At 36.7% G+C, this 21,351-nt stretch overlaps 1 protein-coding gene across 5 annotated transcripts in view; it reads right to left on the bottom strand.

The window, feature by feature from the left end:
• Nucleotides 1-283: 283 nt before the first annotated feature.
• Nucleotides 284-21,351, bottom strand: part of GABRA1 (gamma-aminobutyric acid type A receptor subunit alpha1) — a 40,835-nt gene continuing 19,767 nt past the window's right edge. For all 5 annotated transcript variants that reach the window (XM_054642666.2, XM_077186640.1, XM_077186638.1 and 2 more), the window contains exons 5-10: nt 18,706-18,926; nt 17,056-17,138; nt 12,360-12,503; nt 9,233-9,385; nt 6,492-6,694; nt 284-3,106 (exon numbers count right to left, since the gene is read on the bottom strand). In XM_054642666.2, the coding sequence (XP_054498641.1) occupies nt 2,798-3,106; nt 6,492-6,694; nt 9,233-9,385; nt 12,360-12,503; nt 17,056-17,138; nt 18,706-18,926 (1,113 nt within the window). In that variant the 3' untranslated portion in view covers nt 284-2,797. The remainder of the gene's footprint in view (nt 3,107-6,491; nt 6,695-9,232; nt 9,386-12,359; nt 12,504-17,055; nt 17,139-18,705; nt 18,927-21,351) is intronic.

Below are 21,351 nucleotides of genomic sequence, written 5' to 3'. Positions count from 1 at the left end.
CAAAGTTGTGGTACAAAACCTTAACAATTGTTCATCTGATGCAATTAATTGCCTTACTGGATATACATGGTACAGACTGAGCTATCTTTTCTGAATGTCAAATCAGATTTGGGAAACATTCCTGTTATATTTGTCCCTGGAAAACACTGGACAGAAAATCACATCTATTAAAACTGCATTCATTACCAAATCCAAGGAAACGAAGGCTTTGAATGAATAGCAGCTAATCAGGCAATGTGTCATAAAAGGCAGTAACTAAAGAAAACCAAAGTAAAACATTCACTTGCATTATTGAACATTTTTAGCTTTATTATTATAATAGAATTACAGTCTGACATAAAATAAAGAGCTTTTGCTAAACTCTGTAAAGCAATACATGCTTCTGCCATAAACAACCTCTATTAGATTTAGGTTTTATTGCCACATCACTGCACTGAGGTGCAATAAACATTCAATGTCATCTTTTTAAAATTATCTCAGGAGTAAACAGAAACTGTCCTCTATAAGAGTGTATCATTATTTTCAAGGAAGACTTACTATTATTACATGGTTTAGCAAAGCATTGTAAAAAAGCTACATAGAGAATACCTTGTCTTTGATAAACTGTGCAGTCAAGTTTATACAGTATAATACTATTGGCATAGACTAACTAAGAGGTGATATAATGCAATCCTTGCATAGCAAAAAGCAGACTAGGTAAGTAATATTCACATCTAATGTGCAAAATGCAGACCAAAAGGTAGCCATGAATTGCTAGAAAGATAAAATGCCCTAAATGAACACACTAGTTTAACGCCAAAAATAACAAGATAAACAAGTACACAGAAGTTAAAGAGCCATAGTTTATTTTTTTCTATACATATATCTACACATGATACCAGAGATGAAACATCCCCTTTAAAATAATATCCAATCAGATAACTTATCAAGTTCAGACAGGACTAAATGTTAGACAATGAAGAATTATTAAAAAAAATAAATCTCTAAATCAAACATTAAATATTTCATTTTGTAGATAGAGAATGTGAACTTTTTGATTTATTAAGAGTTTAGAAATCACTGCCTATTAAACTTGACTCTCAGTAGCTGTTTCTCTAGAGACTCATGTAGCACTGTTTCAAAATCCATTCAATAGCATAAATTACATTTTTTAATTGATTCTTGTAAATATCCACCATTCTTCCAGTCTCTTTGAAAAAACTTTATCTGAAAGTTTATTTCTAAGAGTTAGCAGTAATGATACTGACTAGAATTTTTTTAAAGGGAGCACAATACCTGCAAAATGGACATCTTGTATTTAAAGCCCTTACATATTGTTCCTACAAATATATTGCTACAGTAAAAATGAAATGTAGTAAGTTTACTCAATAAAATCTATTTTCCTGTACATTCTTTTATGTATGACTTCTTTGTATTTAATGCTACATATATTACATCGCTTATTGTAACAGTTATGTTTCAGCAAATATAGCAGTAATATACAGATGAACTTCTGTCTTAACAAATATTTCACCATTTTTACCTACCAAATATAATCCCATACTTTAGTGTTTATGCATGACCTGAGCAGACCAGTCATTAATCTAATAGTATACATTGGATGACATTGTCAAATTGCAAGCTGCTGTACACTTAACCACTTTACAAATGGAATAAATTCCAAGCACTTTCTGCTTATTTATTTTTGTAAGCTTTCCAGTACCACTGATTGATTTTTTTTTCCTTTAATTCAGGCTCTAAATATGTTTTATTGAGCATTTAACAACATATTAAGAGCTAAGAGGTGAATCCTACACAATGTTTTAAGAACACAACTTTAAAAAAGTAAAAAAATGTACAATCTCATGCTGCATATTTACAGATATTATTTAAATACTATATTTTATCTTTCTGCTATTCATAAATCTCAGTCTAAAGCTTCTTTTAATGTATCATTTTATAAAAGAATACATTCAACATATCTAGAGCTTGCAAAAATTTTGTTTGTTTTTTTTTTAACTCTCTAAAACATAGTGATGAGTAAAAGCTATCTTTAAAGCATCCAGGAATTGTTTGGATTACACAGGTGATAGTAGAAATTTGGGATCTGCACTTGGTTGTGCAACTGGTTTTAAATCTAGTCTAGTGACAACTTAATGCTTGGAACGAGCTTGCAGTAAGAGAGCAGATTAAAGCATTTGTTACCATTAGATCTTATGTGCTATACAGTGACAAACTGTACCTAGAGTGAGTAGATTTCCTTTCTCATTAAAGACTATTTAATATTATAAGTCAGGTAGTTTGGAACATAGAAGAGAAAAGGGATTAGGAAAATAACATATCTTATGGGATTCAGCAAATGGAAAGCTTTACATCCTTGAAAAGATTATAAACAGTGGCTGAATAAATGATACAGTCTAAGATGTGCATCAGGAATGTCATAAAGAATATTTCCCCCATCCCTACAATCTTCTGAATAAAAATATCTTTTTCATATACATATACACTATCTTTTGGGGATATTCAGTGCTAAGCTTGCTACAAATGGTTTCTTTTTTCTTTTTTTTTCCAACCTCCCATTACTCTACAACTCTTCCATCTCCAAAATCACTTTTTCAAAGTATATAGTTTATAACATTCTCTCCCTCACACACAGTTTTTTTTTCAAATATACAGTTATATTTTACCTTTTGCTAACTAAAGAAACCTTTATTTTCTTTAAGACAGAGGCAATGAAGCAAATGGGAATTACTGTATGTGAAAAAGGGAAGCAATTCCCAGAGCAAAAGACAAAACAGAACTATATGAATAAATGAGGTTATTGATGTGGAGTTTGAACCTTTAGCTGGGGCTCCCTGTTTAAATAGGTGGCCCAGTAGACTAAATTAAAGATTCCAAAAAGCAGAGGGAAGGCTATTCTCGATAGCCGATCAATTTTACTGACGCTGTTAAAAGTTTTCTTGGGCTCTGCAGGTTTTGTTTCTGGCTTCACTTCTTTGGGCTCAATTGTTGCACTTTTAGCAATGGTTGCCAGCCCAGGGTCCCTTGCAATATTAGGGGTGTAGCTCGTAGCTGCAGCTGTGTATGTGTTGTTTTTCTTGATGAGAGGATCCTTCACTTTCTTTGGCTGAAGAAAGAAGAAAATATTTCATTCTCAATACCGTCTCAACAGATGAAATTATCAAAAAGCATGGCAACATTTTGCAATTAATCCAATTCATAGCACAAAGTGTAATAAGCTGTAAGAGAGAAGTTAGTTCTGGGTATATAACTCATGCAAAATATTTAGGTGACAACAAATACCAAATCATCCATTTGTATTACTTGTATTAGGTAAACCAAGTTAGATGATAGATAAAAATGAGACCTGATAGCTAGGCTCACTGGCAAAATCACCTTTAATGATAATAGCAATGACAAAGCACTCATAGTTCAATATTCTCACAATCTGTCTTCCTTGATCAGGATAAAAACTTACACGATGCCAAATTCTTAATGTAGCCTTCCAACATTAAGGCAAATATTGTGATATGAAGAGTTTTAACATAATTTATACACAAAAATACACACTAAATTATCATGTAACCATGCACTAAAGGAGTGGTTTACTCAATAAGATGAAATGCTGTCAGTATTCTGCTCACTAATGGTTTACACCAGAGGCACATGAATTATGGATTAGGAACTTAATGTTCTTCTCTGAATCTTATAATTGGATCATAATGGCTGAAATGGCATTCCATATGCAAAGACTTTAATGTCTGTATGACTTTTTCATCCACCTACTTATATTGCTAAAGCAAGAATATATTGAATATCTTCTAGGGGAGGAAGACTTACTGAGCTTACTTAAACGTATTTTATCCATAGGACCTTATATTTTCTAGTATTCTATTTTTGGGATCTACTTGTAGGAAAAAAACTAAATTTGACATCTGAGCATATCAGTTGGAATTCAACTGTCCAGTTTCTGCCAGCCCAAACCTGTCCTTCAGCCACTGCCCAAGGATAATCACAGGAGAGAGATGTAGTGGGTCATTAAGAAGGTATCAGGATTCCTCCAATTGTGAGAAAAAAACTCCAACAACAAAACATATAGCAAAAACCAATTCCAACAGCTTAGCAAAATCTTCAGGCAGTATTTGCCACAAAAAGAAAAGGCAAATGTTATCCACTTTATCCTCTTGGGATGGGGGGAGGATGTGGTTGAAGAGAAAATATCAGTGGAATTTAATCTGTTATGCCATTCACAAGGCAGCAAACACAATTCTCTGTTTTCAAGAAGCAGCTGTCCCAGGGAGGCAATATTGTGGTCACAGTACCTTTAATGACAGATCAACTATAGGGTAATGGCTACTTTGACCCCCTAATAATGGAGTTTTGATTCAAAAATTGTTGTTCAAGAGGTGAACATTTCAGGGAGTGGACAGACTCCTGCTGCACAGCTGGGAACAGGAAAGGAACCTGCAGAAACCTCAGGGCAGATGGGGCAAGGCTGGTGGAGGAACAGCTTTGGAGACCCATGCTGGAAGGAAATGTAGGCTCAAATGTTAAAATTATGCCACTTAGTAAAGAAAGGGATTCACCTAATGACTCTGATGTAGATGTTCTTTAATTCATGGCAATAAAATTCTTAGCTTCAGGCCAAGAAAAAGCTTCAAATCATCGGAACAAACAGGTTAAAAAATATTCCAACAAAAAAAGGTTTTATTTTGTTTGGGTTTTTTGTTTATTTTGTTCTGTTTTTTGTTGTTGTTTTGTTTTTTGTTTGGCTTGTTTGTTTTGGGGTTTGTTAGGTTTTTGTTTGTTTGCTTGTTTTTGGCTGTCCATTTTTTCCCCTCCCAGGTAGGGAGGCTGCTAACATGGTTGCTGAGTGTAAAGGCAATCCTGTTTGCTGCTCATTCAGATACACAGGTGAGCAGCAATAAATCCAGCAGACAAAGAGCAGCTTCACTGAAGTCTCAGAGGAAACCCTTTCAATAGATTTAAATGTCACTAGAAATTCGATCCACAGAAAACCCTGACACCAGCCTGGGTCTTAATATTTCATGTCAAATTCAACTTCATGAACAAGCAATATGACAGCTAATTAGAGCTCTAAATTTGATTAGGCTGTGATGCTCTGATCATTGAGATCTTGCCTTGCTGTCTTTTCCTCACTGCAGAAAACTCACAGGTACCAGCAAATGACACATAAAGCCCCTTACCTGCTAACAAGCACAAAGCCATAAATCTTCCATAGTTTTAAACTATGTTTGTAGTGGTGCATGTTGTGTAGGAGTTTTTTAAGAATGTAATTGTCTTGGTAACAAATGAAGCAGCTCATTATAGTAACTACATTACAAGGGAGGATAAATTAGCAAGGCAATATTTAATATTTAAGGATAAAGTTTTATCAATGCAGTTCATTTTTATAAATATGAAAAGACAGAATCAAAAATATTATTTTCAGTGAAAGTATCATCAATAAGTGAAAACTCAACATTGAGCAGCAGGTGTGGAGATCATTACTGTAAGTTTGTTTTGATACTTCAGTCCCTTGTTCTACAATACTTTTGTAGTAGTTGCCACTGTATAAATGCTGTAATATGATTTGGAGGTTTTTTCACTGACTTACACAACGAATATACATAAATAATATATATACATATAATCCTGAATTAAAAACAAATCTTTGCATACCAGTGAGTAATATCTGCTCCTCCAAATACCTGTTCTGTTGGATGTCTAGTCTGTGAGTGTTCCTGATTACCAGCGGGGGAAATAAACCCAACTGAATGAGCTTGCTCACAGAAGCAGCTGATATGGTAATTCCCAGGAAACAGCAAACTTCTCTTTTATCCCCTAAATGTCCTCAACAATTTCTTGGTGCACTTGTGGTTTATGGACCAGGTCTGATCCCAGACCTAAAGGAATCAGTGGGAGTTTTCTCCAGTGCGTTCATGGAGGTACAGATCAGGATTGCACGCTCCCAGCACAGCTCTCAATTCCTCCTTCTAAATAAACACATATTTCCTATAGCTAAGAAAGGAAAAAAGAACTCCTATGGTGATTTACTTGGTCATGATGATAGAGCAGCACTTCTGAATTTTGTGCTGGGGAGCACTATACCTTGGGAACTGTCAAAAACTGCAGCTACAGAATTGTTTTTCTTACGTTTACACTGAGGCATCCACTCTTTCTCTTGTTCAAATAGCAAAACATAATTGCCTTCCCTTAAAATAATACATGTTGGTTTTTTTCTGCTCAATTCCTGAAGCCAAAATCTCAGTAGAACATTTCATTATTAATAGCATGAAGTATCACCCAGCATGTCAGAAGTAGTATTTAGGTATTAAATGTCTAAGTAATCATGGCATAGAAATGCTGTGTGTGGACACTGCAGCAAACTCCTTTGGAGCAGTAACTCTTGTACATAATAAGAATTTTTAATGTGCTAAACCCCTTCCCATAGAGTGACCAGGTGTGTCAGAGTGTGTGTGACCTTTTGGGGTGGCTGTGGGAGGGGTTACCTTTTCTGGCACCACGCTCTTGCCGTCCCAGGCGTAGCCCCTCTTGGTGAAGTAGTTGACGGTGGCGAACTCGATGAGCGCCGAGAAGACGAAGGCGTAGCAGACGGCGATGAACCAGTCCATGGCCGTGGCATAGGCCACCTTGGGCAGAGAGTTCCTGGCACTGATGCTCAGGGTGGTCATGGTCAGCACAGTTGTTACTCCTGCAAAGCAGAGTTTGGGTCTTCAGGTTATGTTTGTGCTTCATTTCCCAGCTGTTGTAGGTGGTACAGCCTTTTCTACACCCCTGGTTCTTACAAACTTCCCCACCTGAGCTCAGTTTGTAAATGAGGATATCAGGTTTTGAGTTCTGTGGAAGTTGCAGGATTATCAGAATGTTTTTTATACTTTTGTTCTTTCATGTTGTTGTAATAGAATATTATTTTTAAAGTTGGAATGGAAATGTGATTTCTGAACTACTTTACTCTTCCTGGTATTTGAAGGATTTCATTGCAGTTCTTTATTCATCCGTTGCAATTTATACTACAGATGTAACAATTCAACATCTTTAGTTCTTTCTTGCAGCAGTTCTGAGATAGTTAGAAAACAAAAAAACTTGTTTCATCTTCTTTGGGTTATTTTACTTCAAAGCTATATTCAAGGGCATCAAGATTTGTGTTATTTCATTTTTTTAAAAATGATGGTTTTACAGATTTCTGTCCCTTTATTCACTGACACCCTGAACATAGCAAAGATTTTATGTAAGACTGACAGTATAATTTGCATTTCTGATATCAGAGCCTCCTCACTGCTGAACCTTTCCTCTCACCTGGCCCCAGAGAGCAAGCAGGACTGCACTGATTCACTCTGCTTGCAGCTGCTTGGAAAAATTAATCTCCGAGTGCACGCAAGGCATTTACATCAAATCACATGTCCACAAGTTACCTTGACAACTGCACTGTCATGTCTCCAATGTGTCTGGCAAGTTCATCTTTGCTGCACTGAGTGTTAGTGGAAATGAGCAGTGCTCTAAAATAGGTCAATTAATGAACAACATTTTTACGTGGTAGTGTGAAGAGCTTGAATTATTAGTGCCTAATGAGGAATCAATTTCTCTTTCTTGAGATGTAACCAAATGTGTTCTTTGACTTATTGCTAGTGACCTTATGTTTCTCTTACATAGCAGCAGAGGAAAGATTTATAACTTTTATTATGTGTGGTACTGAGTGGGCTAAAAGATCAATGTTGTGCTTCTGTATGTATATGCATTCATGCAAGATGTTCTGAAGCTTTGTTTCACTGCCATTTTGAAATGAAAAAGCTCTCTTGATATATAATGATGGAGCAAACCCAAGAGTATTGACTAAATAACTGTCTTCTAAAATGAAAACTGAGAAATTTGTGGGTTCTTGAGCCTGTGAAGATAGCAGTTTGAAAACTGTGCAGTATTATATATTATCCATTGAGACTAGGAAATTCTGTTCTCCATGTAATGAGTGTGAAGTACAGCATTTCAAACTGATGATCAGACATTTCTTTTTAAATGGTACGTGCAAAAAGAGGTAAAATAGTTATAATTTCAATGGATTTGACTATACAACTCCCTAGCAGAGTAGTTCTCAGCAAAGCTGATGTTAAAAATTCAGAATTAATTTTAGTTGCTAATCTAAACAATATTAAGTGAATCAAATTTAATTATACTGTAGTCTAAACCACTGTTCTGTAAATGCACATCTATATATCAACAGAAAGTCACTGCTTGGTTCATGAGGTCTAAGGCTATGCAAGTCGTGATTGATTTCCAGAGAAAATGAGAAACTAAAGCACAGCTGTGAATGGTGCAAGAAAAGATCCATAAAAATAGCTCTTGTTCAACACAAGCTTCAGAGGCTGCATTTCTCAACAGTGACTCTCTGGCTTTGCCACGTTCAGAATAAATGGGTTAATTCTCTTTGGCAAAGCCAGAGGGCCAAAGCATCCTGTCCTTGCAGTGCCCTGAGGCAGCAAAACGAGTGTCCAAGCCAGCTTGGCTGGGGATGCTTCCACCTCCTGCCAAAGGTGTTCAGCAGTCCCATCTGGATATCACCAAGGACTAGGTCACATAGCAGAAATCTCAGGCTCCAGCTTTCCTAAATGAAAATTCATTGCCTTTTTTTTTGTTTTTAATATATACTTGACTTGAGTTAATATCACCAAAGTATATGAAAGAATATTTTTAAGATGAGCATTTCCAAGCAGTGGTTAAACTCTAGGGACCAGCTGTATAAACTGGAGGGTCTTTTAGATGCCTGCTCACTGCATGCCTTCAGTGCATGTATTCACTGCTCTAAGCACAATAAATTGTTGCTGATCTAACAGTAGCCTGTAAAAGGGATTAAGGAAAAAAAAAATTAAAATAAGAATTTTCCAAGGGCCTAAAGATGTCAAATGACAGATACCCATTGATTAAAGCCTTTTTGATAATCCCATGATTAACATTATTGCCATTGTCAGAGATGTTTTATTCATAATCTGATTGTTTTGGAATATTCTAATGGTAATGGATGGCTTGAGGTATTTTCAGGTCTCTTTTTACAGTCAGTTCCAAATCAGTTTAAAAGCTTTGGACCTATACCTTCACAATGAAATTTGTTAGCTCTTGTGTGCTGCAACATGTCCAGGCTCACACTGTTCTCCAACCACGTTACAATAACTGCATTTACCACAACATTTCTGAAACCCAATTGCCTCATGTTGCCAGGAGGTTTACAGATCTTGCTTACCAAACACAGTTCTTGCTGGGACAGATTCTCTGTTGAGCCAGAAGGACACCTGTGACAGTATCACTGTCATGATGCATGGCAGATAAGTCTGGATGACAAAGTAACCAATCTTCCTCTTCAAATGGAAATGTGTAGTCATAACAACATATTCCCCTAAAACCAAGAAAAAAGAGCATTAAAGCTTTTATAAATATACACAGCAGAGGCCTTTGAAGGAAGTGTTTTTCATTCCATTCACCCCTATTATAAAATAGAAATCCTTAAATCAAAATGGGTCAGCTCTGAAGAAAACACTTAATAAACCTGGTGGGTTTGTAAATTTTTCCTTAATAATAAAAAATTAGACATTTCTGGGAAATGCTAATTAAATGTGCATATTTTGCTCTGCTGGGTAGTGAATGAAAGTCTGCATTAACTGGTGGCTGTTTAAAGCTCTTGTAAAAGTCTTATTCCATTAGAGGATGGAAAGCCACCACAGCATAACCATGTAAACACAACCTAAAGACTAAATCAAGACAGCCTCCAAAAATGTTTCTGTTGGGCCAAGCTTAAGATGTAATTGCTGGTGTGATGGTGTTTGCATTACCACTATTTGTGCTTTATGTACGCTGAAGTGTCCCTGTTCTGCTAATTTAGGACCTTAGTAAATGATTATTCTCTCCTGAAATAAATGATTACTATAAGAATAGCATACAATATTTTCATTAGCCCTAATGCTTTTGGAACTGCAAAGCTGTATGAGCTGGGTAGTCCAAGTGCAATGAAAATTAATTGTTTTTTTATATATAAATAAATTTTATTTATACTTTCAATAATAAATATAAATATATCTAATATTCTAATACACTTACGTCATTCCGTAAACCTTTCTTGCCAGCAGAGCAAATATTGCTCATTTTCAGATCATTATTTATGTAATTTAAAATGAATTTTGACCAACAGTATGTTCTCCAAAGTCTGAAAAACCTATTGTTTTTATTTTTTATATCCATATTTTTTTACTAGACTGATGCTTCTTATTATGCAATGAATGTCTTAGGAATGAAACAAGTAGACACGTAACTGAGTGGAAACTTCTGTCTAGATTAGAGATGACATGTGAAATTACTGTAGTTCTATTTTAAAATGTAGGCAGATGGAAGGAGAAAACTGCTCTTGTACAGGAAAAGCTTAAACTTGATTGAAAAACTATGTCTAGACATTGACTGCTTATGCACAGAGCATGTCAAATGCCCATTTCTGTAATGCAGAGTCCAGAAGAACATTCATTTGAGCAATCTTGCTCAATTTCTAACCCCAAGGAAAGCTTATTTATAAGATATGACAATATCCTTTCAATATAAAAGACAGCAGCAAAGGGAGAGAAGAGAAAAAATTTTAAATTGAATGGTAAAGCAAAGGATATATAAGGATTTTTTTTTTATTTTAAAAATAGGAACAGCTGTAGTGGGAATTATTACTTAAATTTTGCTCATCTTTCTTTAACTTTCACTGAAACAAACTCCTTCTCCTCTGTACCAGAGATTATGATCTTACAAAAGGTGCCAGTCTTGGCTAGGAGAGCCAACAATTTAATTTTATCTACTTAAAATATGACGTGGGAAACTATTTTAATGCAATCAGATATAGAATGTGCACAACGGTGTGTCAGAATTAATTCACTGATTGTAGATGGCAAGCTAAGAATACAGAGTGAACACACCACTGTACTCTGATGCTTTATTTAGCTGCCTAAATTATCAAAGTATTTTTAACCTCTGGAAAATGAGAACAAGATCCAAAGCATAAAGGCAATTAAAAAGACAGGGATTACTCTCATCTGTTAATCACTGCAGCAGGTCTGAGCTGGAGTCAGATAAAGGTGATGCTGAGGGAGTGAACTGGGCGAAGCAGAGGCCTGCAATAATGCTCTGCACTTCAGTTACAGGGCACAACCCTGTTCTAAAGTTTCCACAGTACCCATGGACTGCACTCATTGGGCAGCCACTCATTAAAAGATGTTTGATAAGATTGATTGAGCTGACTGCAGGGCATGAAAGCACTCCAGTTATTCACTGCAGCTTGGGCTCCCCATGTTTTCTGGCTTTCTTTAATTGAACAGCATCACCACGTTTGTGACAGCTGCTGATCACTCATAACTTTCCAATTCCTCTGGGGTTCTGTTTTGAAAGCGTTGCAATACAGTCATAAAATTCCCTACAGTCTAAAATTTCAAATAGCTCTTGAGCAAAATATTGCCTATATTCACAGTGTCTGATGGCTGGGCTTTCACAAGTTGTAGCTTACACATCTTATATTCTCTTATCTCTTATCTTTTCTTACCCAAGGAAGTTAGAAAGAAAGGTATTTCTTCTTAGATAAATTGCTTTGGTCCACTGACCAGTCAATCTGATCAGCAGAGCTCTTGTTCATGCCAGTGCTCAGATTCTTACTGCATTTAGATCGTCCAAATTATCAGAAAATAAACTTTAAAAAATTTACATCTTGAAACAAGCACTGCAAAGTTAAAAACACAAGGGGCTGTAGCCAGCTTCAAGGTTTCAGGTATGTCATACTATAAAAGTCAGCTGTATTATTTCTGTATCTCATTAAATTTTTGGAGTTAAAGCTGGTGCCAGGATTAAAGGAAATCGTGTTTGGATGTTTTTGAAAAAAAATCATGGTTTTTTTTTTGTGAAAATCGTGTTACAGATGGTTTTGAGTTGATGACAGTTTTTTTCATTCTCTAAATACTTCCTTGAGAAACTATGTACTTGCTTTTAGCAACTTCACTGTCCCCAGAAATATCAATCTTTGAGGATTCATATTGTTATGCTATTTTTATCAGCCTATATAGTAAGCAAATAATATGAGAAGAACATGAGGAGTGCTTCTTTATTACATAAATTATTGGTTTTTCTGACTAGATCTGACACTGTAGGAAGCTTTTTAATTGTTCAAACATTTTTACCACCAGTTGAAGTAGGAAAACAATCCCAGGATGTATTCTCTTTTCAGAGTCATGCTTTCTAAATCTGAAGTACATGTATTACAATTCACTCTTATGTCTTTGTATTTTTTACAAAGATCTGCTCTGAATTATATCTTGACAACCAAATATCACCCTTCCAAAGTATCTGTCACAGACCTGTGCTGGACTGCACAATCCCAGAGTCCACAGTTTGTCCCAGCAGGTCGTACTGGTTCAGTCGAGAGCCATCTTCAGCCACAACCACCGACCTCGCTGGCTCCCGTGTCCACTCATACACAACCTCTGCTCTGGTATAAGCATCTGATTTAAAAGAAATACATTGCATGTAAGCTTTGCACTTTCTGTTGCCTTATGGTTTTGTCAGAACAGTGTTTTGAGCAGTAGTTTGAATATTTAATACTCTTTAATTATCTGTAGAAACCCACAACTATCTTACTGGAATTTATCTATAGGAAGTACGACTGATTTTTACAAAATAGCTAAATAGCTGCTGTGGGGCTGGATTAAGGTTGGTCCTCCATGGCATGAAAATATTTCTCTCATATATTTCCTGCTTACGTAAAGAAGTGAGAGTGAGAAGTGGAATTTCATGAGCATGCAAGAACCCCAATGCTTTTTCTCACTTCTAGCTACTGTAAAGAAAGATGAGCCCCAAACTTTTCAATTTTTCATAGTGTGCTGTTTTCTGGGCCTCTGTAAATCCTTCTCAGAGTGGCTTCAGTGATCCTCTCATCCTTAGCCTGGCTACAGCTCCATTTTGGTCATGCCCCATCACACTGTCCTTGCTGTGAAATGGGCCTAGCAGACACTTCTGAGGCTACCTAGGAGAAAGTGAGTTTAAATCACAATTAGTTTATCTTTTGGTTTTGGTTATTTCTTATTAGTCCTCACACTCAGGACTTGAGTTTGGAGCAATGCAAAAGAAAAGCACTGTGGGCTCTCCAAGCCCAAGCAGTGTGGTGTGTTATACAAATCATTCAGCAGCATCTACACATGCCATTGAGGGGCTTTGTGCTGTTATTTATGTTCTTTCCAGAACTGAGCTACACATAAATGTTTTTAATCCTAATTCCGTAGTAAAGTTCTGCTGTCATTTTGTGGGGTCTGGAATCTGGCAGCTCTCACTTGGAGCAGTTGGGTGGGAGTTAATTGACTACACAGAGGCAGCTCATGTAATTCTTTACACCTAAAAGGTACCCAAGGGCTTGAATGGGAATCAATTCAAGCTTGAATCTGCATCAAGCTTGCCCACCAAAGGCAGCTGGAGCAGGATGGGGCATCCTAGGGCATCCAAAATAACAGAAGGACTCTACCTACAAGATGAGAATTTCCCTTTTTTCAGACTGACAAGCAGGAAGTGAAAGGGAAGAATCTCATTCACTTGACCTCATTTGTGAGTTAGCAATTTTACCTTATCAGTGTAAGAGATAACAGCTAGTAATTGAAGAGTCAGTTGGGTAGAATGTGCTGGTAAATTAATTGCATGGCATTTGATTCTGCATTATTGAAGCTGAAGGGTGCTTTTATCTTTGGGCTTCATATTCCCTAAGCACTGTAACATATCTTGGAATATGTTTTTGGAGTCAATGGCAAAAGCAAATCTACATCTTAATAATTCTGACTTTAAAAATAATGGCCAGAGTAAACAAAGAAATTGCCTTGCTAATCTAGTCACATAAAGACAGTAATAAAATTAATTTTCAAGCATTTGTTCTGGAATATGAGCTTGGAAGAGAGAGGAGTGCTTTTCTGAGCTACTGAGAATGACTGGATTGGTTTAGAGGGAAGGGGCAGCACTGGGCAGTGCTAGAATTGAGCTGCCAGATTTGGTGCTCGATTCTGCTGCCCTCCTCAGCTTCCAGTTCACGTTGCATAAGCAGCAATGCAGCCATCTGCTCCCATCACTGCTGGTTTCCAGAGTGGCCTCAGTTTTAAACTGACAATCAGATGTTTGTGGTAAGAGTTGAGGAGAGCATCTGCCTTTCTGATTTTGTTTTGCCAACATATGGCATTTTGTTGTTCCAGAATTTCTTTAGCATTTGTCACATTGAATTTACACTGGAATAACCTCTAGCTTAAGCTGCTCTTTGGCAAATCACTTTAGCCTTGGAGCTGGGTCAACCATTTATTGGTCCCTCCAGTATGGGCAGAGTCCACAGGAGATGTGCAGCTCCTTCACTGTGAGGCTTTTAGGAATCCAGCTCCAAGAAGTGATGAGTAACAGTGGAGGACATAAAAAACCTCTTATCCAATTTAATCTAAAACAAATGGAGCTAGGCAAACACTACCTTGGGGAGCTAAGTGTTAGATTGTAGTCTGCACTTTAAGCATGGATTTTGTGACAATTAAATTCATTCCCAGTAAATTTTCCAGTCCATTAAGATGATTATAATTAATTGCTTTAGTTTGACTAAAATGTCCCAAATGTATTTAAATATGATTCTCACTTAAAAAGTGGAAATTAATTATAAGATCTGTTCTTTTTTTATGTGTAACAGTGAGTCCCACTTTCATAACTTGCTTGGGTCCAGCCATTTGTCCTGTTGGAGATATTTCTATGAAGAATTAAATATTGAAAGAAATATTCTGTAACTTGATAATTATGGCATATGATCTGATGAGAAGGAAGGGGGAGATGCAGCTTTAAGGGCTGTTTTCAACAGTGAATTCTTCATGCAGTGTTTGCAGTAAAACCATGTTACAGGAGGAACTCCTCCCCACGAGGATCCCAAATTAGAAGTTCGCCTGAATTTAGTGGGTGAATGAAAAGTTTGCTTGAAGACTCCTTGATTTTGTCTAATGATCTTTCCAAGCATTTGTAGTTACTTGTTTTTTTAGGACAGCTGCCACAGAACATTAGTGTTCAAACAAAAAAAAAACCAAAAACAACAAAAAATCCTGTAGAACATGACAGTCCTCAACTGTACTCTGAGTATAGAATGTCAGTTATTGCCTCTGAGTGGTGTAAGAAATGGTCTTTCTATCAGAAATATCAGTGATTTTTTTGTTCAATTAAGAAAATTAAGTCTATTATGAAATTTTTTTTTACGGATAAAAAGATCAATTTTGATACAAAAGATGCAGATACACTTGCACGTTTGTCTGCTGTCTTGTTCTTGCCTTCTGGTGTGGTTCTGGACTTTTAAGCAAATCTATATTATCCATCCCTTTTATTTAATAATTTCTGCAAATCTTAGTCATTTAACTGAGGCACAGTCCTCAGTAATCTGGAAAGCTGTGCAGTGTGTGAACAAAGAGTCCATTAATCTGGGACACAGTGAGCCAGAAAGAACTCAGTGTGGGAAAAGAATGGGAAATACTGTTCATACTAGGGCAGGTCTGGTGTTTGGGCTATGGTTCAGTGATGCACAGATGCCCTGATAGGTGTCTTGTCGTGTCTATAAAATTCAGTCTAGTAAATCAAATTTGTTCAGAAACTGCTCCTGGTTTAAATTGTCATTAGCAGGTTTGTTGCAGGATCAGCCATCTCTCCCTGCCTGCAGCTCCAGCACGATGCCTGCAGGGACACTTTAGTGAGCACATCAGAAGAAATTTGATTTGTGCAGCCACTCCTGATCTCACCGGGATCTTGGGTGCGCAGGTTTCTTATTAATCAAGAGCCACTGCAGCATCTGTCCTGTTATAAACTGGAGTGAAGCTTCCCCCCACTCCACTCTCTTTCACGAGGTGTTTGGAAAGATTTATTCTAAGTGCTCTCCAAGAAAACTTAACATTCAAGGAGCAAACAATTCCTGTCAGTTGTACTCCAAGGTTGTATGAGCTTGTTGTTCTCTAAGCCTTATCTAGGAGATTAGCAGCTCTTTAAAGACAAAACATCACTGCTGTCTCATGGCAAACATAGAGCAATTCAGCCCGAAGTAAATTATCACCCTGTCGGGTACCATGTGAAGAATGAATTGGGTTTTCTGTTTGTTGACTTCTAAAATTGATCAAGCCACTAAGTAACCATTATCAGTGAAATGACCCATTTCTGTTAGAAAAAAAGTAGCATTGAGGAAACAATTTGTACACTATTACATCTTCCATATATTTTAACTTCCTTGTTTGTGTTAAACAAACTAGAGTAAATTAGATCGTCACTTTTTTTCTCTCTCTGTTTTATTTCCAAAAATAGTTCGTTTAGTTAAGTGTCAGGCTGGTTGCTATTCACATTGAAGTTTCGGGGGAAATTCTTTCAATTTATCAAAAGCTTTTGCACTGATTTCAATTATTCTGATTCAATTTTATTTCAATGACTTTGTTCAGTATGTTCTTTCATCTAGGGCTATCTATGCTGTAAGTGTAGCGCTCTATTTGAAGATTTCTGAGATTTTTCACTTCCAAAAATGTTCCATGAGTGTGTAAGAGTATCTTCTAATCCTAGGAAAAATGTTGATCTAAACATACCAAGACTACAGTAGCAAAACGGTTTTCACCTAAACCAATTCAGTTATCTATAGCATGTATTGCTTTTCTTTAGGACTGATATTGGGTTTTAACAAAACAAAGCAACAAGATTAACAACATTTTCTATGTGACAAAATACTTTTCTAGATATTTAGAGCCACTGCCATTTTCATCTTTGCTGAATGTCCAGGCATCACATTGTAGAATATTTAACACACATAAAAAAGGTCCATTATATCATATTTTATATATATATAAAATATAAGTATATATATTCTTTTATATATATATATATATATATATATATATATAAAAGAATAAAGATACAACCCTGACAAAAACTTGAAAAATACACAAGATTAAAACCTTGAGGTTTTCTCAGTTGCAGAATATTCTTTTCAAGTGGCCTAAAAATGGGAGAAACCTCCATTTAAAATAAACTTACAGCTTCCAAATTTCAAGGGGCAAGCATGTGCATCCATAGGAAAGTCTTCTAAATGCATTGGACATTCTGCTCTCACAGTCAATCTACAATGGATTAATGAGCAAAAGGAAACATTTATTCTAGTTTCATAGAAATAGCAAATAGACTTCTATTAAGACACATAGCATAAGTACAGCAAAGTATCTGTTATGTGATTAATTACAACTGGACTTGAATTATCTGGCTGAGGGTGCAACTGTTCTGCCCCTCTGCCCTTCCTCTTGGTCCATCAGAGGCATGCTCAGGCTTCTCATTTGGTGTGAGGATTAAAATCTATTAGCAACTGCAATTGCTTCCTTGCTGCCATCATTAAATTGGCCCACTCTGGATGCTCAGACATTTGCTGAAATCATTTCATTGCTATCAGCTTGAGTGCAAACATGTTTCTCAATAAAAGAGGTTAAATGAGCTAGAAACAGTCACATACCACACATCAGCAGAGGATCAACAGTAGTACTTGAGGAGTAGGCTGAAGATTGCATTAAGGCACTTGCAAAGGTGAGGAAATAGGAATGGTTATGATCAAAAGAAGAGACACATGTGAACAATGTGCTGCCAAGATAGTGTTCCTGTGGATTAAATCCCTACCAGCTGAGCTTTTAGAAAGACAAGAAAAATCGGCCTAGACTTGTGCAGCTACCAGCCAAGATGATTCTACTTTAGTCTAGCCAGTCTTGAAAGATATTGCACAATAAATTGAACATCCCAAATGCTTGGAGAATTTGTTTTCTTCAAACACTTGTGCTGATTTTAAAAAACATCTTTACATTTTTTAAAGAAAAAGCAGTGTTCACCTATGTGCTAAGTTATCCATCTTGGCTTGAAGTCAACAGAGTCCCTTTATACCTTGTTTTCATTCCATGGGAGACATGAAGAGGGGATGTGCACCTCTACAGAGACAACATACCCTTTTTTTCATTTTTTAATTTGTAGGTTTTTAACCCAGAATGACTGTATATCATCATTATTTCAAAAGGATTTATTTAACTCCTCTAACAAATGGACAGCTAAAGTTCAGTTATCCATGAAGAGAATAATATATTTCCAATGAATGCTGTCAGCACAAAAATAATTTTTTCTCCTAACTTTCTGAATGCTTTAATCAATGGAAAAAGAAATGTCTATTTTTATGCTATGATGCTTTATGCTCCCAAGCACAAGAAATATTAAGAATGGTCAATGAATTCTGTGTGCATCTGTTAGTTCTTAGAATCTGCTTTCTATATGATCCAAAGATTAAAGACCCTTGCACACAATTTAGGAGTACAGATTACACTAAACTTTCAGGCTTTATTATACTTGCTGATGGAATCCTTGAAAGCAACGCCAAATCAAGATTCTCTGCAAACTGATGGGTTCCTAATACTGTAAGAACCTTTTAAAATCAAGCATTAAGATGCATCCAGGGACTGTAGAGGTAGCGCAGCAGGAGACAGAAAATAAACACTGCAAACAGCTCCATTTGTCCATCATCCCAAGGCCTATTGTGAAAATAATTATTAAGCAAGAATCAAATAATGCTCACAAAGGAACCAGTTTTCTATCTGGAAAATATGCTTTCACAAGTTAAATTGTAAAACAAAATGAAGGATGTAATATTTTAGGGCTCACCTCATTGTGTATAGCAATGTCCCATCCTCTGTGATTCGTAAGAGTTTATTTGGCATTGTCATGTTATGAGCTACTGACTTCTTTCCATTGTGGAAAAAGGTATCAGGCGTCCAAATTTTGCTGGCCATTAAATTATTTAACCGGAGAACAGTCATAGGTCCTTTGAATTTTAATCTCTCATCTTTCCAGCTTTGGCGGAAAAATACATCTATAGTGTATTCCTACATCAATTCAGAAAAAAAGGGAAACACTTATGATGTCACATGTTGCAATATGAGAACTTGACAAGTATCTTCTTACCATTCCCTAGAAGCAAGATGACTATTAATGAAATTAATCATTATCAGAAAGTTTTTTTTCTGTATTACTTACTGGTTATAAAACAGTTACAATATCATTGCTGTGTTCAACACAAGAAACATCAGGAAGTATTTCAAAAGTTGCCCATGAGTTAGATATAATGAAATGGATAAAAAAGAATTCACTCTTTTCCCACTTGAAATGCGATTTGAAGCTGCAGATAGGTGGTCAGTATGTGTGGCACAGGAAACGTGTGTCAGAGTAAAATAAGCCTTGTGAGGCAGGGTCTTACTACAGCCTTCTGTGCTAAATGTCTCATTAGCATAAAGTTGTAATCAACCTGCAGAAAGTTCACAGTTCACTGAAATTCTATGGTCTGACTGGTGAGATGAGGAATGGTTCATTGGGTGAAATGGCTGGGCTACAAAGAGCACGAGCTGAGGGCACCTTTGGGCCAGGAGTGACAGTCGGGCTGCACAGGGACTGGGCTGGGGGCACAGGAGCAGTGGCTGACTCAGTGCCAAAATAACCAACACTCACTATGAAATGGAAGAAATATTTGTGACAAAGCAACAGGAACCAAGTTAAGGGGGAGAGGGTGAAAGTAAGAAAGATAGGTTGGAATATTATACGTAAAATATAGATGGGGGTGAAAAACCGTGAATGCAGCATAGTACAGCATTTCCCAGGGGAAAATTCCATCCTCATGTGGAAGTGCAGCATTGGATCACCCTGCCCCTTCCTTCTTTGATATTGTGATGAACATCAAAAGCAGTTATCCAGTGTGGTTCTGAGTTACTCTGAATGGGACTCTCTTGGCTGACAAAGGGAACCTTTGCTGAGATCTCCTGCAAATGGAGATGCCAAATCCTGGAATAGAGAGAGCTCCTGTGTGTGAGGGCACGCAGGGCTATAAGGAATAGAGCTGTCCTGAAAAACAGGATAGTAAAGGGGAACATTCTGGAAGGAGCAGGCAAAGTGTCTCCACAGCAAATTCCTTTAGATTTGTGTTTTTTCATTTTAATCAGCATCATTCCAAACAACATAAGCACTTTTGAGCTGTTTATTCCTTGTGTAAATATTAGCAAGAAAGAATGGTAATTCTTACTGATGTGTGTTTTTCCTGCTTTTAGGGTATGAAATATCTGAGTAAATTTTTTTTGGCATGGAAATTTAGTTGCATGGGTTGTTCTAATTTTGGGTTGTTTGATGGATTTTTAAATTTAATTTTATTTTATTTATATCCCAGACCTGTGAATCATTTTGGTGCATTCTTAGTTGTATTTCTATTTTTTTAATCACTTGCTCAGTGAACTGCTGAAGCCTGAGTTTATTCAGCTTCAGTGAAAGCAGTTTGTACTTATAACCAATTATTTGCTTCAGAATTTTGCTGGGTCATGGCCTTAGGTTGAATTGTGATCAAATCCTGTCCCAGCTGTGCAGTGGAGTAGGACAGAAGGAGGTGTAGGAGACAGTATCCATCATTAAAATTTTGGATTTCCTCCATGTTTTACTAGCACCAAAGAAAATTTCCTCCTACACACATGGAAAGGTAAAAGACATGCCCAGAAGGTGACATCACTTCAGCATGTAAGCCATCCCCTTTTTCTCTTTCAGCTGCAAGGGGGTGAGTGGGAGGTGGAACAGGTTGAGAAAAGAGAGTCTGGTTTTTCACTTCATACAAACACAAGGTTCATTTGTTGGAAAAGGACAAGGAGTCAGAGAGATTTGATAAGGGTCCTGACAGCATAAGATAAAATTCAATTAAAAAGTAGCTGCCAGGTCATGCCTGGCGCAGGCTGAATCTTTCCCTATCCCAGGTCATCACGCCATACAGAGTGAATTAATTTTGGCTGAGATATCTCAGCTCCTCAGCTTTCACTACCCACTTAAGCATGTACATTAATTCTCCTCAAATGAATCCTGACAGACAGCTGATCTTTAGAGCCATCAGATACTCTAATTAGGGCTTTTTTCTACAGCAGAGGGGCATAGAGAACAAGGGAGCAGAAGGATTTTCTCTAGACTATGTACAATAGCAGTGGCCCATGTGCAGGCACATGAGTGAGGTGGAATTTGGAATAAATTCTCCACAGCAGAGACTCTTCATTCCATAGTATGCAGGTTAAAAAACAAGATTTCTATCTGCACTTTGAATAAATTTTATGCTATTGAATATTTAAAACACTTTGGCTTAAATGCTCTCTATTTTACTCTTTTAATACTTCTCCCTGGAGATTGTTTGTTTATTCACAGGGTAGACCACTCTATGGTCTACATGAGGTTCTCTACAGGAAGATAGTAAGGTAGATAATCATTCCCCAAAAGCTTACTGTACAGAAAAAC

This window comes from Agelaius phoeniceus, chromosome 15, assembly GCF_051311805.1.
Source record: "Agelaius phoeniceus isolate bAgePho1 chromosome 15, bAgePho1.hap1, whole genome shotgun sequence".
NCBI lineage: Eukaryota > Metazoa > Chordata > Aves > Passeriformes > Icteridae > Agelaius > Agelaius phoeniceus.
Note: the sequence above shows the minus strand (reverse complement) of the source record. Positions and strands in the feature narration are given on the sequence as shown.